Source organism: Octodon degus, unplaced genomic scaffold (assembly GCF_000260255.1).
Source record: "Octodon degus isolate 3935 unplaced genomic scaffold, OctDeg1.0 scaffold00057, whole genome shotgun sequence".
Classification (NCBI taxonomy): domain Eukaryota; kingdom Metazoa; phylum Chordata; class Mammalia; order Rodentia; family Octodontidae; genus Octodon; species Octodon degus.
Genome location: NW_004524633.1, coordinates 3,846,863 through 3,863,111, shown reverse-complemented (window position 1 = coordinate 3,863,111; position 16,249 = coordinate 3,846,863). Strand labels below are relative to the sequence as shown.

Sequence of the window (16,249 nt, the reverse complement as noted above, 5' to 3'; positions counted from 1 at the left end):
CAGGGTTGACACTGAGCGTGGAATGTGGGGCATTCCAGCACTTCAGAGCTCCCAGTGTTACCTACCCACAACTGGCAGAGGGACACACATGGGGAACGGCTACAGTGAGAGTGGGCTGGAAAGAGACCCCCCTGGGCACAAGCTAAAGGACACAGTCCCCACTGCTGTGGCCTGAGACCAGGCCCAGCCTGAGGCGCTCCAGCTGAAAGTCCCAGCATCGCACCCTCCTGCCTGTGGGTGCCAGCATCCCGCGAGGACCTGGGGTCTGACCACCCTCCTCCACCAGCGTGAGCAGGAACACGTCTTAACTCAGACACTGCCCCAAGCTGTGGATCCCAGGAAGAAACCACACGTGCAAAAAGCACAGAAAAAGTGTGCTGTTTGGCTTTGTTTTTTATTCACTATTTACTGGGATTTGGGGGATTTCCCTTTGTCTTTTTTCCTTGCTTCTTACCTCTTTTTCTAATTTCTCCCTTTTTCTCATATTTTTACTTTGTTTTTTCTTCCCTCTTTTATCTTCTGTTTCTCATCAGTTGTTACCTTTATCTAATCCTACAAATATCTTTCTGCTCCCCCAAAGGATCCTTTGTTCCATTTCTCCTCATATAGTTGAAGGTTCCATGTTTTTCTTCATAGTTTTGTTTGTTTTTGTATTTTAAGAAAGGGTATACAGGGTGTTCAAGGTCTTACTACCAAATCGGACTCATAGTGAGCCACCAGTTCACTCATAGTGAACTGCCAAGAGCTGGGATTACAGGCTCGCACCACCAAGCCCAGTCTCAATCGCTGTCTGAACACGCCCCCGGGGCGGGGCCGGCAGGGCCCGCTGGGGATCGAACCTCTCAGCCCCAGCAGCTGCTTGTAGGCACTTTAATCTGCTGAGCTACTTGGCCAGCCCTTCAGACTGTATTTTATTTATTTATTTATGTATTTATTTGTGTGTGTGTGTGTGTGTGTGTGTGTGGCCAGCTCAGCCTACCAGGGGGCGGGGCTGGTTGGCATGTGGTGCTGGGGATTGAACCGCGGTCCCTGTGCTTTACTAAGCTTGTTCTAAGTAGGTGCTTTAGACCACTGAGCCATCTCACCAGCCCTGGCCAGCCCTTCAGTATCTTTTAATAGTACAAACATGAAGCATTAATAATCTTTGGATAATTAAAAAATTATTGAATTACTTTCTGCCATTAGTGGAGATAATAGCTTTCACATTTAGTACAGATTACTGCCAGTATGTGTGTTGTTCTAATGTTTACATCACAACTGAGTTTTTCTCAAGAGTTCGGACTGGTACATAACTGGTTTTTCAGGTATGTTAAGACCCAGTTTGTCTTGGACAATACGAGTGAGTGTAGCTGATTTGCTTGACATTACCAGAATCAAGCCTGCCGCTACGGTGGGTTGTCTCTCTAAGCAAACAGCCAGGTTACATTTGCGCCATGGAAAGTACTGGAGTTCATTTCCCAGAGAACTTGGGGTTGTACGCATTTCTTCCTTCCCCAATTAACTGAGGTGCTCAAGTCCTGGTGCTGAGGTAGACTATAGCTAGCCATGTCCAGAGTGCCACTAAAGAGGTGTCTCTAGTAGGGACTGAGTACAGTGTGTCCAGAAACCACAGCAGAAAGGAGAACAAAGCAATAGACAGCATGGTTCCTGGAGCCCCCACCTGCTGCTTCCTAGTGTAGCCGGTCAAGACGGATGAGGACCCATGCTCCACGCTCTCGACCGGGATCGACCCTCGCAATAGAGGCTGTGACTCTCTGGGACCTGAACGATGACACAACAGAGCTGAAGCATCGGACACTGTCTCAGTTGTGTCATGCAGATGCCTCCTCCTGTGTCCTTTCTGCATAGTGCAGAGGTGATCTGGGGCTCCCTCCCCAGCCCAACTCACAGCACTCCCCTCGCTCGCTCGGGCCATCCTCACAGTCACTCATCCTCAAGCCTCTCTTTCATGAATGAATAAAGCTTGGGTTTGGGCCTGGGTCGAGGCCTTTGTTCCAGATAGCCATCATGGTGGCTGGACCTAGGGCCCCTGGGCTCCCCAAAACTACAAATACGCTTTAGTGTATTTTCGCCATGGGTAGCACTGGAAGTGGTAGACTGGAATTAACTTGACGGGATTCCAATAACTTCTCCATGGGATTACAAATACAAACTTCCCAGACCCAGACGAGGACCAAAAGGGCTCTGCAAATACCCTTTTGAGTAATCAAGGGATGATGTGAAATCCTGGAAGAAACTAGATCTGACGGATTAAATGATGATGTTAGTGTGACAGGTCAGATCTTATGGGACACAAAATATCTTAAGAGGGAAGTTTATAGCAATAAATGCCTACATCAGAAAATAAAGCAAGCACAAATACAAAAAACGTAATAGTGCACCTAACTGTTCTAGCAAAATATGGCCAATCCAAGGCCAAAGCTGGTACAAGGAAGTAAATTATAAAGCTCAAAGCCAGAAATTAATGAAATTGAGACTAAAAATATACAAACGATCAATGAATTAAGTTGGTTCTTTGAAAAGAATCAACAAAATAGACAAGCCTTCAACCAATTTTACCAAAATAAGGAAAGAAAAGACATCTATGCAATTAGAAATGAGAGGTGAAATCAACAGATTCTGCCAAAACCTAGCAGATCACAGGTAACAACTTTAAAAGCCTGTACTTTTTTAAGAAAATGGAATTTCAGTGTGCTGGCCAGATAGCTCAGCGGATTAAAGCACCTGCGTAGGAAGACACAGAGGCTAGGATTTCAATCCCCACCTTGCTGTGCTGGCCCCACCACCAGGGACACTGAGACTGGGTGTGGTGGCACATGCCTGTAATCCCAGCGCTTGGGAGGCTGAAAACAGGAGGATCACTACAAGTCCGATCTGTGTGGCGAGACCCTGTAGACGCAGAACTAAATACATTTAAAAATAATAAATTTTAATTAATTTATTTATTTTTGCAGAACCGGGGATTGAATTTAGGCCCTTGTGTTTGCCAGGGAAGCACTTATTCTACTGAGCCATCTCCCTGGCCAAAATAAAATAAAAAAAAATAAAAAAGGGGCCAGGGAGATGGCTCAGTAGAATAAACTCTTCCCTGGCAAGTGCAAGGACCTGAGTTCAATCCCTGGTTCTGCAAAAAAATAAAAAATTAAAATTAAAAAAAGTGGAATTTCAGAAGAAACCGATTCCTAGCTACACATGAACTGCCAAAGCTGAGGTGAGAGCATATGACAGTCCTAATCCAGTATCAGCCAATGAAAGTGAAGAAAAAAACTACTAAGAAAAGGCAGATTCACTATCAAAGTGCTTTAAGAAGATTGACTCCAACACTCGTCAATCCCTTCAGTGAAATTGAAAGGGAAGCAGTACTCCCAAAGTCATTCTTGGACGCAAGCGTTACCCTGACTCCAAAGCCTGAAAAAAGACCCAAACAAGAACAAAAGCTGCAGGCCAGTATCTTTAATGAACACAGATGCAGAAATCCTCAATAAGATCCTGGCAAACAATGTAGCAAATCCTCAAAAAGATACAATGACCAAGTAGGATTCATTCCAGGGTTGCAGGGATGGTTTAACAAGCATAAACCAATATACGTAATCTGCCACATAAATAAAAGCAACGTTATTATCTCACAAAAGGCATTTGATGAAATCTAACATCTATTCATGATAAAAGGTCTCAAAAATAGTAATAGAATACGCCCAACATGATGAAGATATCAATGACAAACCAGTGGCCAAAAATCATGCTAAAGGGAGGGACTCAAAGTTTTCCTTATAAAATGGGGAACAAGGGCTGGCGAGGTAGCTCAGCAGACTAAGTGCCTGCCTAGGCAAGCACAGCCACTTGGGTTCGATCCTTGGCACCACATGCTGCACAGCCCCGCCCCCAGGTGTACTGTGCCCTTTAGGCAAAGGAAGGTACCTCCTGTTCCTAAAGGCAGACTGAACGTAGTCAAAATGGCCATACTTCCAAAACTGTTAGATTTAACGCAATTCAATCAAAACACCAATAGCATTCCTCACAAAAGTAGAGAAAATCCTAAAATTCATACAGAACAAGAAGAGATCCAGAATACCCAAAGCAAGTAAGAGCGCAAGGGGATGGGGGCAGAGGGCACAACATTCCTGTATTTCTTTTTTTTTTATTTTATTTTTTTATTTTATTTTATTTTATTTATTTTTTTTTGTGTGTGTGGCCAGCTCAGCCCACCAGGGGGCAGGGCCGGCTGGCATGTGGTGCTGGGGATTGAACCGCGGTCCCTGTGCTTTGCTAAGCTTGTTCTAAGTAGGTGCTTTAGACCACTGAGCCATCTCACCAGCCCCAACATTCCTGTATTTCAAGTCCTACAAACCTGCAGTGATAAAAACTCCATGGGATTTGGCAAAACAGCCGAACAGATTTGTGGGTCAGCAGAACACTGAGCTACCAGATCTCTGACCAAGGGGCCAAATGCTTTCACTGGAGGGATGACAGCCTCTCTTACAAATGGTGCAGATGCGTGAAGACCCTGACCAGCAAGCCAATCCCCCTTGTGGTCGAGTCCAGTGACACCCTCAAGAATGTCAAAGCCAAAGTCCAAGATGAGGTGGCCATCCTACCTGACCTGCAGCATCTGGTATCCGCTGGCTAACAGCTGGATGTTGGTTGGACTCTGACCACAACATCCAGAGAGAGTCCACCTGGCACGTGGTGCTTTACCTGCTAGGTGGGATCATCGAGCCGACCCTGTGCCAGCTCGCTCGGAGTGCAACTGGGACAGGATGATCTGCCGCAGTGCTGTGCCCGCCTGCACCCCCACGCCGTCTAATGCCACAAGCAGCAGTGTGGCCGCACCAACATCCTACACCTGAGAGGGCAAGTAGAGCTCCACCAGCCCCACCTCCAGAAAGGTACCACCTGCCCAAGCCTATGGCTTCCGGGCCTGAATGAAGTTTCCTTCAAATGACTAGGAAAAAAAAAATGGTGCAGGGAAACTGGCTGGCCACATGCTAAAAATGAACCTCGACCCATATCTGTCGCCATGCATTAAACTAAAATCAAAATGGGTCAAAGAACTAAATATCAGAACAGAAACATTTAGTTTGCTAGAAGACAAAATAGGTAAGGCTCTTGACATGGGTGTAGGCAAGGACTTTCTGAATAGAACCCAAGTCACCCAAGAAGTACCAAGAATCAACACCTGGGATTACATCAAGTTAGAAGAGTTTCTGTGCCAGTCACCAGCAGAGGCAGGAAATGAGACAAGGGGAAGGCATTTTTGCTAGCTACTGTGTTGTTGTTTTTTTTTAAACCGGGGTTTGAATTCAGGCTCTTATGCTTGCCAGGCAAGCGCTTATTCTACTGAGCCACCTCCCCAGCCCTGCTGGCTACTCTTCAAAGGACTAATAACTAGAATGTGTAAAGAACTTAAAAAAAAAAAAAAAAGGCACCCAATATAAAGACCCACTCAAAAAACAGGCATCTGAAATGAAAGGACACTTCTCAGACGAAGAAATGCGAATGGCTAGTAAGTACAGGGGTGCCTCAGTTCCTGGACACTTCTGTTCCCAAACCACTCAGTTCCCAGAAGTGTCTGACAAACTGAAGCTTCTATTCACAACTCCACATTGGGAGACGACTGCGGCCATCTTCCCCACACAGACAAAACTGAAACAAATTAGGTTCATGAACAGAGACACTACTATCCGTGAAAAAATATTCAGCACTGATAGCCATTATAGAAATGCAAATTAAAAGAATGATGAGATTCCGTCTTTCTCCAGCATCAAGAAATCAAATAATAATAAATGCTGCCAAGGGCGCAGGGAAAAAGCCCTTCTACGCCATTGGTGGGAGCGTACACGGGTCTCACCCCTGCGGAAATCAGTGTGGTGATTCCTCAAAAAAACGAAACCTAGAGGCTCCATTCAGCCCAGCGACTCCCTTTCTGGGTACTGTCCCCAAATAAAGACGTGGTGTACCGTGATTGAGCACACCTGGGTCATAGCAACACCATTCATCATAGTGAAATCTTGGAAGCAGCTCGTAGGTCCATCGACAGAAGAATGAATAAAGACAATGTGCTTGCAACCAGTGGAGCGCTACTCTGCCATAAACACAACGAACTTGAGTCATCTGAAGGAAAGTGGATGCACCCTGTGGCACGTTAAGTTGATCAAACACACAAGCTTAAATTCTGCATCGTTTCTCATACGAGAAACACAAAATACAAATAAAGTGCAAAATAAAAGACGACCTGAAAAAAGTCACTGTAATCCAGCACAGGCACCATAAAACTGTGCCTTGAACCAGTGTGTTTTTCTATGTTCTTTTGGTTTGTTAATCTGGCCGTTAATCCATGTTTATGATAATCACCTTCAGAACAACTTTGATGCTGGCAACAAAAAAGAAGAAAGGCGGAATTCAGCGCTTAGACGTTTATAGGAGAGCACTCCACTTTGCATTGGTGTAAACACTGCCATCCGCGATAAATACCAGCGGCATCAGAGCACACCTCTGTCAGATCTCACCTACAGACCTCTGAAAGTCACATGTGGTGCCCTTGCTGGTCGCACACAGGCCGAATGGATGTGTGGCCCTGCGTTATGTCCTCAGGGAGACCAAAAGCAAAAAGGGACCTTCGGAGACTGCCCCAAACACGTGCTCCGAGCCTGCCTGTGAGGCGCATAACAGCCCAAATGACAGAGGGTGCCAGACCTGCAGGGGGACCACAGCAGGTGACGTACACAGAAGTCACAGTGACGATGTTCTAGGGTGTGGTGCCAGGCCCTGGTGTCCAGCCATGCTGGCCCGGAGTGGACAGCTCATTCCCACGGCGGCAGGGCAGACACGGCCTGCATTCTCCTTCCTGTCCAGCACATCGAGGGTGGACAAGGCCTGCGGCCAGCTTCCCACTGTGTCACAGTGCAACCCGAGACTCCTGCAGCTAGGGGGCGCGGAGGAAAAACAGGGCGTCAGAGAGCTGTGCTGCGGGTGAGGGCTGGGCGTCTGCACGAAACATTTCTTCTCCTCCTCCTTTCTCCTTCTTTCTCCTTCTTCTCCTTTTCCTCCTTCTCCTTCTTCTTCTCCTTCTCCAGTCTCCTCAAACGGGGATTGAACTCATGCCCTTGCGCTTGTAGGAAAGCACTTATTCTACTGAACTAACTCCCCGGCCCCTATTTCTTCTTTTTGATACCGGGGATCGAGCTCAGAACCTTAAGTTTGCCAGGCAGGCGTTTATGCCACTGAGCTATCTCCCCAGCTCTTGCACAAAACATTTCTGACGTTTTATTTTAAAATACTTTTCCTTCTTCCACTGTTAAAAAATGTTTTAAAACCAATGTTTTCCCTCCTGTGTTTGGGCCCTCTTGCATTTTCTCAGGGCTCTGGATTTGTTTGCTGGTTTCATTTTATGCCACTAAGACACACTAGCAAGAAAATGTCCCCGCCTTTCATGGATGAGTCCAGTTTCCTCTTCCAGCTCTCACCATATGCGTGACAAGTGCTAACCTTGGACTTAACAATGCGCCCTCCAAAAGGTGCTGTACAGCATTCCAAAGGGGAGCTTCACCACCTCTCAGGCGTTAGGGCCACACTGAGCTGCACAAACAATACATCTTGAGTAAGTTCAACAAACATTTAAAAAAATAAAAATACAGGTGCTGCCAGATAGCTCAGCGGACTAAAGCACCTGCTTAGGCAGATGCACTGACCAGGGTTTGATCTCTGGAGAGCTGTGCGGGCTCCACCCCCAGGGCGCGCTGAGATGGCAACTGAGCCTGGGTGTGGTGGTGCGTGCCTGTAATCCCAGCACTTAAGAGGCTGAAAACAGGAGAATCACTATGAGCCCAATCTGTGTAGCAAGACCCTGTAGATCCTGTACTAAATACATTTAAAAAAAAAATCAAAAGACAGTATTAAAACCCTTTGAGGGGCCAGGGAGATGGCTCAGTGGAATAAGTGCTTCCTTGGCAAGCACAAGGGCCTGAGTTCAATCCCTGGTTCCACAAAAAAAAAAAAAAAAACCCAAACCAAAACAAAACAAAAAACCAAAAAAAACCTCCCCCCCCAAAAAAAAACTTTGAAAAATCAGGCTAAAAATTAGCAATTCAAAGCTGAATTCAGATTTACTTACTTTATATCCTACTCTTTCATTGATTTTTGAACATTGAAAAGGCTGCTCTGACAGTTGAAAGACTAAAATAGAAAGGTAATTTTAAGTGTGCTTTCCTTAAAAAGGTTTGTTTTTCTTTGCAGAACCGGGGATTGAACTGAGGCCCTTGCGCTTGCCAGGGGAGCACTTATTCCACTGAGCCATCTCCCGGGCCCCTCCTTAAAAAGTTTAACTAAAATCGCACCTTTAAAAAGTGCTCTCCATCCCCGGTTCCGCAAGAAAGATTTAAAAAATAAATAAATAAATAAATAAAAAGTCCTCTCCAAGCTCTTGCCTAGCCTAAACACAGAGAGGGCTGGAGTCCCACACTGCCATCGCATTGGATGGTGGTGGAGCACTGGGAAGGAGCGTGGGGACTCGGGTCCTGCTGCGCGTCTTGGCCGCTGGGGGGCAGCGTCGGGCTCTGGATTGGGTTAGCTTTCCGGTCGCCAAAGTCCCCGAGCGTCCGCATTACTGTCTCTCGCAGCTGCCGGGCAGGAACAACGCCAGTATCAGGTGACACGGGGCACAGTGTGCGCGTGGACTGGACTGTCTTGCTGCCGAGCTCGCAGTGCCGAAGGAAAGCTAGTCCCTCTGCAGTCAGCGGTGCTGCAGTCCGCACGGCCCCGGGCTCAGGCCCAAGCTGCAGAAGAGGAGTCCCGTCCGGCTGCCCTCCTCGTTTTTTGTCCGATTACAGCCACGTCAGATAAGGGTGGCAATCACTGCCTCGGCGGCGGCCGCTCCCCGCATCTTCCGCGGCTGTCGAACCTGGCAGAGCCACACTCTGGCCCAGCTGCGCTCTGCTCTGGCACGTTCCCGTCGCGGCCCACTTGTGCTGTTCAAGACGTGCAAGTTTTTGAAAAACAAAAACAAACAAAAAAACCAGCTGCAGCTCAAGGGTGATGCTAGTCAGGTACCGTAAGGAGCCGCCAGATAAGCGGGCAGCCGGCTTCCAGGGAGCCTTGCCATCAGGCCTGGGTGGCCGCGCTGCCTGCGCTGCTGCATGCCTGGGGGTCCGTCCAGCTGCTCCTACCAGGACCACTGCAGCACTGAGGGGAAACACTGCCCTGCTGAGTACAGCTGAAGTTTGCTCTTTAAAAAATAGACTCCAGTTTTTGTTGATAATCGCAAATTGCACAACTAATACAATCTGATTCTGGAGTATTTTTATTACTATAGAGAGGAAGCCTGCACTGAGAGGGCTTGTGTTCACCCTTCCTTTCTCTTTCCCTTCCGAAGGCCGAGGCCCCAGCTGAACTCCCTTCCAGTCTGTTGACTGTACCTGTTCTAATCTGTTCAGTTCAGTTACAGTAACTTTGACATTCAAAGCTTCCATTTGCCTCTTCTCATTTCCTTCTGCATATATGTACTTTTTCCCAAGGCATTCTGCTCACACTTTCTTAGTCTTTTGCATGTGGTTTCCTCTCATTTTTTAAGAAACATTTTAAATATTTGTCTCCCTGGGCATGGTTGCTGTCTCTACACTCCCAGCTATTCAGGAGGCAAAGGCAGGAGGATCACAAACTGAGGCCAACCTGGGCATTTGGTAAGATATGTTTCAAAAGTAAATGAAAGGAGCCGGGGAGATAGTTCAGTGGAATAAGCACTTGCCTGGCAAGCACAAGGACCTGAGTTCTTGGAAGGGAAGTGCTTATTGTACTGATCCATCTCCCCGGGCTAAGGACCTGAGTTCAATCCCCGGTTCTGCAAAAAAAAAAAAAAAAGTGAAGATTGGCGATGTAGGTCAGTAGCAGAATGCTTGCCTCATTCGTGCAAGGGCCTGGGGTTCAGTGCCCAGAACCTGCAAAAGGATCTTCGGTTAGTAAGTCAATGCTTGGGCTTCTTTACAGACATACCTGTTGAGCACTATTCCCTCCTGCACATGGGCCCTCTTGCTTCTTCCCACGGCTCTGGATTTGTTTGCTGGAAACAGCTGGTTGTGTGAAGGACCACAGCACTGCGGCCCAGGGCAGCTTCCTGGGCCTCTGCGCGGTGCAGTAGCCTAGAACAGCAATGGTGAGGCTTGGCCCAAGCCCACCTAGTGCCGACGCTGCACCCAAACCTGCACCGAACCTGCACGCTGAGGCTTCAGTCTGGAAAGAACAACTCGTTACACAGGAACGTCTTGTATCTTAAAAATAATGCTTGTGCCACAGGTTCGCCTCCATGGCCTAGACACATTCCGCATTCACTGTGTGAGGCCTGTTTCCTGGGTGTGGCCCTGCAGATCGGACCTGTGCACCTTCGGCCGCGTAAGGACGGGACTGAGGTTTCTCCAAACCCAGAATCTGCAGAGGAGCAGTGGGTTGGCGCAGGCAGCTGCGCCTTGGCCTCCGTGGTGCAGCCTCCGGGGTGGACAAGGGAAGGCCTGCGTGAGCTCCCCTGCTCGCTCTTGCTCGGCCGCCTGCTGCCCAGCTGCTCGTGACTGTGATGCAAGGAGAGCAGGCTCCGGCGGGCTGGAGACAGCCAGGCCGTGCTCGCCGGGACCCACCGCTGCTCTTGAGCAGATGCTGCACCCACCTCAGGCCTTCGCAGAGTCCCGCCCAAGCCGGCTCCCACCACGGGCACCAGTGTACTGATGCTTTTCTGGAGAAGAAATCAGAGGTCTGACTGCAGGTTTTGCTGATGTCATCAACGGCTTGGAGTTTACATTGAGGACCAGGATGAACTGAGTTAGAACACGGTGCAGGACCGAGTCAGGGCTCTTTTTGCTGCGCGGATGAGCAGCTCTGCTCACCTGCTGCAGGTCTGCTCTTCCCTGCAGGCCTGAGCTGGCCTCTGCCCAGGACCAGAGGTCACACGCAGTGCTTCCGCCCGGGGCTCTAAGATGAGCACTCTGGCCTCCCGTGGCCAGCCACGGTGTGTCCCACTGTGCGGGAGCCTGTGGCTTGTACATCTGTAGATGTTTTGAAGCAAATTCTGGAAATGCTTCCTATTGTTCCCTGCTCTCTATGGATATTTTTCTTGCTCTATGTTCCACTTGTCTTCTCCTCCCTGGACTTGCAGTGACACTGGTGTGAACAGCTCCTGGCTTGAGCGCTCCATTTCCTGAACAGCAAAGGTGGCAAAATGTCTGCCAGCATTCGCATCTTTGCTCGACAGTCCAACCTAAAATATGACTTGAAAAACCCTCCACGGGCGAGCGCCAGTCGTGTCCGTCTCTCTGTGGACGCAGACGATGCCCTCGTCACAGGGCTGCTCCTGCCAGACACCCTACAGTGCTGCGAGTGCGCGGAAATGCTTGTCTCTGTGCTTTTAGTTCTGCGCTTATTAGTGTAAGGTGTCATGACCGTGGCTCTGGAGAAGGCTCCTGACAGCAGCAGCAGGGCTGAGGGGACAGCCGCGGCACCCCAGCAGAGCCCAGGGCGAGGCCACTGCGGAGTCACAGAGGCCTGAAACAGCGCCTGGAACAGCACATTTATACGTGCAGGTTTGGGCCTCAGAGCTAATTATCTGGCTTTCCATTATTTTTCGTGGGAAAAAATATGTCCAGCTGTCCAACTTTTTGGTGTTTGAAGATGAGTTTGGAATGAACTGTACATATATTTTGATTGTATTCTATTTAGGTCCCTGAGATTTGTTCACTGGTTTTTAATCTCTTTTCTGTTTTTCCAAGAATTACTTCTTACCTGTTTTTATGTTTACAGAGTCTTTTAACTTCCCTGTTTTCTCCAAGCTTCTGCTCTATCCAGTGTACTTTTTTTTTTTTTTTTGCGGAACCGGGGATTGAACTCAGGCCTGTGCGCTTGCCAGGAAAGCGCTTATTCCACTGAGCCATCTCTCCGGCCCTCAAGTGTACTTTTTTTTTCAGCATGTAGGGACTGTTTAATAAACAATAAGGATTAGTATTATTTTTATGTTTTATTTATTTTTTCCCATAATTTTATTGATAAATAGCAATGAGACAGTTTCTTTTTTTTTTTTTTTTATTATTTTTTTTTTTTTATTTATTGTGTGTGTGTGTGGCCAGCTCAGCCCACCAGGGGGCGGGCTGGCTGGCATGTGGTGCTGGGGAATCGAACCGCAGTCCCTGTGCTTTGCCAAGCTTGTTTCAAGTAGGTGCTTTAGACCACTGAGCCATCTCTCCAGCCCAAGACAGTTTCAAATCAAATCGGTAGGACAGTTTTTTAAAAATTTTTAAAAACTTATTGTGTGTGTGTGTGTGGCCAACTCAGCCCACCTGGGGGAGGGGCTGGCTGGCTTGTGGTGCTGGGGGATTGAACCGCAGTCCCTGTGCTAAGCTTGTTCTAAGTAGGTGCTTTAGACCACTGAGCCATCTCACCAGCCCCAGGACAGTTTCAATAATTAACACAAGTGTATTTTTTTTAATATCAGACACAATACACTGCAGTTCTAGAATTATTCAGTTTTTTAAAAAATAATTTATAGTTCTTGGCTGAAATTTCCTGTCCATTCATTCTGACTTGAAGTTATTGGCTTATTTATTTATTGCTTATTTTTTATTTAATGTATTAGGTACATGGTGTAGGGTCTCACTATGCAGCTCACACTTGTAGTGATCCTCCTGTTTTCGGCCTCCCCAGGGCTGGGATTACAGGCGTGCACCACCACGCCCACTCTCAGTGGCTGGCTCAGTGCGCCGGGGGCAGGGCCCACATGACACGTCATGCCGGGGATGGAACCCGAGTTCCTGCGCTTGCCTAGGCAGGTGCTTAGTCCACTGAGCTATTTTGCTGGCCCTGTGCTCTTTATAAAAGTAAATTTTGTTCTTTGTAAAAGAACGATAAAAATAGAAATTGTGTAGGACAGTACTTGGCAAATACTACAACTTAACAATAGTTTATGGAAGATTTACCATGTGCTCACGCACTGCTTTACACCAATTTGATATTTGCACGGTTTCTCCTGGTGCACCACGACGTGATTATATCTACGTAATGAGTCCTGTGGGAAGTCTGGCTGCTTGTGGTGTTTGCACCCCTACACTGTGCGTGAATGCTCTCACAGATCTCCCATAATATCTTCAGCCAGGGCCGGGGAGATGGCTCGGTAGGATAAGCGCTTGCCTGGCAAGCACAAGGACCTGAGTTCAACCCCCAGTTCTGCCAAAAAATAAAAAATAATAATATCCTCAGCTTCTGCCCGGTGTAAATATGACCAGGGAGCCACGCCTGATCTAAGGCATTCCTTTCCAGAGCAGCCCACAGGGTGGGGTCTCACGAGGTGTGGAGGCCCATGTGGTGCTGCTGTGACCTCAGCTCTACAAGTTCTGCAGCCCAGTCTCCACTCTGCCAGCCCAAATCCCCACCTTGGCCAGGCCTGTCCGCCCGCCCGCCCGCCCGCCTGCCCGGGCCTTTCAGTTCACGCGTCCCCAGCTTCACCATTTCTGTGAAATTAGAGCTGTACCGCTGGCACTGTATTGTACGGGCGAACTCGGGCAGCAACTCTCCGTGAACTCAGGCGGGGCTACATTTCTCAGTGTGCTGGGCACTTTGGGGCAGGCAGGCACTGTGAGAGGGCCTCAGAAGCTGCTTCCTGGAAGGCCACCAGAAATGCTCCCGCAGGACCATGGTGACCACACAGCCACACCCTGCTAACATGGTGACACAGATCCTGGTCCAAAGCCACTAGTAAGGGCTGAAGGAGAAAGGGCCACCATGAACCCAATACACGACTGCCCCATGCGACCTGGCCCAGACCGCAGCGTCCTAGCCCATCCGACTCAAGACTGCAAATGTGTGAAAGCAGACGCGCCTGCCCCAAGCGTGCACAGTGATCTGCTGGCATTGGTGCCGAGGCCGCGCGGTGTGGCACCTTCTCCCCGGTGACGTTTGCGCAGAGGCAGTGCAGTCCGGGATGCAAGCCCCACGGCAGGTGTGCATGCAGGATGCGTGCGGAGCCGCACACTGTGCACTGGCCCTGCCTGTCTGCAGACTCTGGTTCCTGAGCAAGCCCCTGGATCCTGAGGGTGAGTGGTGCTCTTGGGCTGGGGGCTTCAAAGCCATCCCAGCAGCGCCATGGAGCGCGGTCACCCACGTGCTCCACTCACATGATGGCGGCCAGGCCTCTCGTTAGGACCCAGGCTGTGCTCTGTGAGCCCGAGGCCAGCAGAGCTGCTCTGTGGGGTCAGATGCAAAACCTTGTGGGTCACACAAGTCTTGGTTATGGCGCTGACGAGTGGAGCCTGGCCGCAGTGTGGGAACAGGCACAGCAATGGGTGCTGTGCTCTAATAAAGCTTTACTTACGAAGCGCCATCAGGTTCCTATGAGAATACCACAGCAGTTGCCATCTTGTTCAAAGTACCCCGCGCACAGCTGAGCCAGCTTTCCTAAAAATCCTCAGAGCCCGAGAACCACTTACCTGGGCAGAATCCCCAAAAGGCGGCGAGTAGGTGACACAGTTGTCCAGCACACACTGTGCGGCGTTGCCCTGTGCGATGGTGTCCAGGACAGTGCTGGCCAGGCCGGGCTTCTGCAGGGTGGCATGGCCCACAGCAGCTGGGGACAAAAAATCAGTGATCCAGGTTACTTGACTACCAACACAACACGAGACTCACTCCAGCTTCGGATTACCAGCATATAGCACATGATGATGTTTCATTCATTTGGATTTTTTACATTTTTTTTTTTTTTTTAATATCAGGAATCAAACTCAGGACCTTGCACTTGCCAGGCAGGCGCTGTGCTGCTGAGCTGTATCACTGGCACTGCTGTGTTCATTTGGGAAAACAAAGCTATGGAAGCTTACTCTTTGGATAAAATTGTTGTGGAAACTTTTTTAAAAAATGTATTTAGGACAGGGTCTACAGGGTCTCACTATGTATGTAGATCAGACTTGTAGTGATCTTCCTGTTTTCAGCCTCCCAAGTGCTGGGATTACAGGTGCAGGCCACCATACCCAGTCTCATTCACCATCTCAGCACACCCAGGGGCGGGCCAGCATAGCCCACCAGGGATTGAACTCTGGCCGCTGTGCTCTGCCTAAGCAGGCGCTTTAATCTGCTGAGCTCTCTGGCCAGCCTGTGGAAGCTTTCCAAATACATCTAATCTCTATAAAAAGGCTGACAAAATATAAATTACACATTCTCGCTAATGTAATAGTTGTCAGCATCCATTTTGAGAGCAGATCAACATATAGTATTATATTAAAAGCACACTTAATTTTTTCTGGCTTTTAAAAATACAAATTAATGTTTGGGTTCAAGATGATACTTCTAAGTACAGAAGATGTTCATTAAAAATGAAATTCATCTTTAATCTCTTTTTACCTGTGTTCCCTATTCTTTAACAGTTCAGAGCTTCTGTTCTCAGACTTTTAAGTATTTATTTATTTATTTTGGCGAAACTGGGAATTGAACTCAGGCCCTTGCACTTGCCAGGGAAGTGCTTATTCTACGGAGCCATCTCCCCGGCCCTGACTTTAAGTATTTACATAGTGAAACATGTACATGTAAAAATATGCAATGTCAAGTAAATGCAAATGGTGTCATTGTGTACATATGTTTTCCACTGAAAAATATGCACTACAGACTTCATAAATCATCCTAAAATAGAATACCGTGCAACTTCTTAATAATTGAAATATAGACCTTATTTAGAAAAAGTCACAGTGCTCCATCTATGGCGAGGCATCTCTTTAGCTGTTCCCCTCGGGATAAAGATCAAAATGGTATGCAGTTTTTCACTACTCAACAAATGCTGCGGCTCCACTCACTGTATCTACGGCACACTACATTTGTGATTCTAAAAAATTAAATGTATTTGAGCAAATAAATACTTAACTACTTATACTACTCAAAGGCCTGGGGCTGGGGTCTGCAGAAAGTGTGACAGTTCTAGCTCTGGTGGCTAGTAGTCAGGTATTTCAGGGAGCCCAAGTGCTCTGGATATCTTAGATGACATAGAATAATTTATCTCTGATTTAGGAAAGTGATTCTGTATGCAAGAATTATGCTAATGCCAAATGAGTCCATTATTGACCATCATGATTCAATAAAAATTCAATAAAGTTGTCTTTTTTTTTTTTTTTTTGGTGGAACTGGGGGTTGAACTCAGGCTCTTGTGCTTGCACTTATTCCACTGAGCCATCTCCCCAGCCCCTCAGTTGTCATATTTTTGAGAACATGCTATTAAAGTGTTTCCCTCAAGAGTCTTAATTTT

At 47.9% G+C, this 16,249-nt stretch overlaps 1 protein-coding gene across 1 annotated transcript in view; it reads right to left on the bottom strand.

Moving 5' to 3' along the window:
* Raver2 (ribonucleoprotein, PTB binding 2) overlaps positions 1–16,249 on the bottom strand; it is a 63,060-nt gene that overhangs the window by 1,053 nt on the left and 45,758 nt on the right. The window contains exon 12 of the mRNA XM_023718303.1: positions 14,451–14,587. Within this exon, the coding sequence (XP_023574071.1) occupies positions 14,451–14,587 (137 nt within the window). The remainder of the gene's footprint in view (positions 1–14,450; positions 14,588–16,249) is intronic.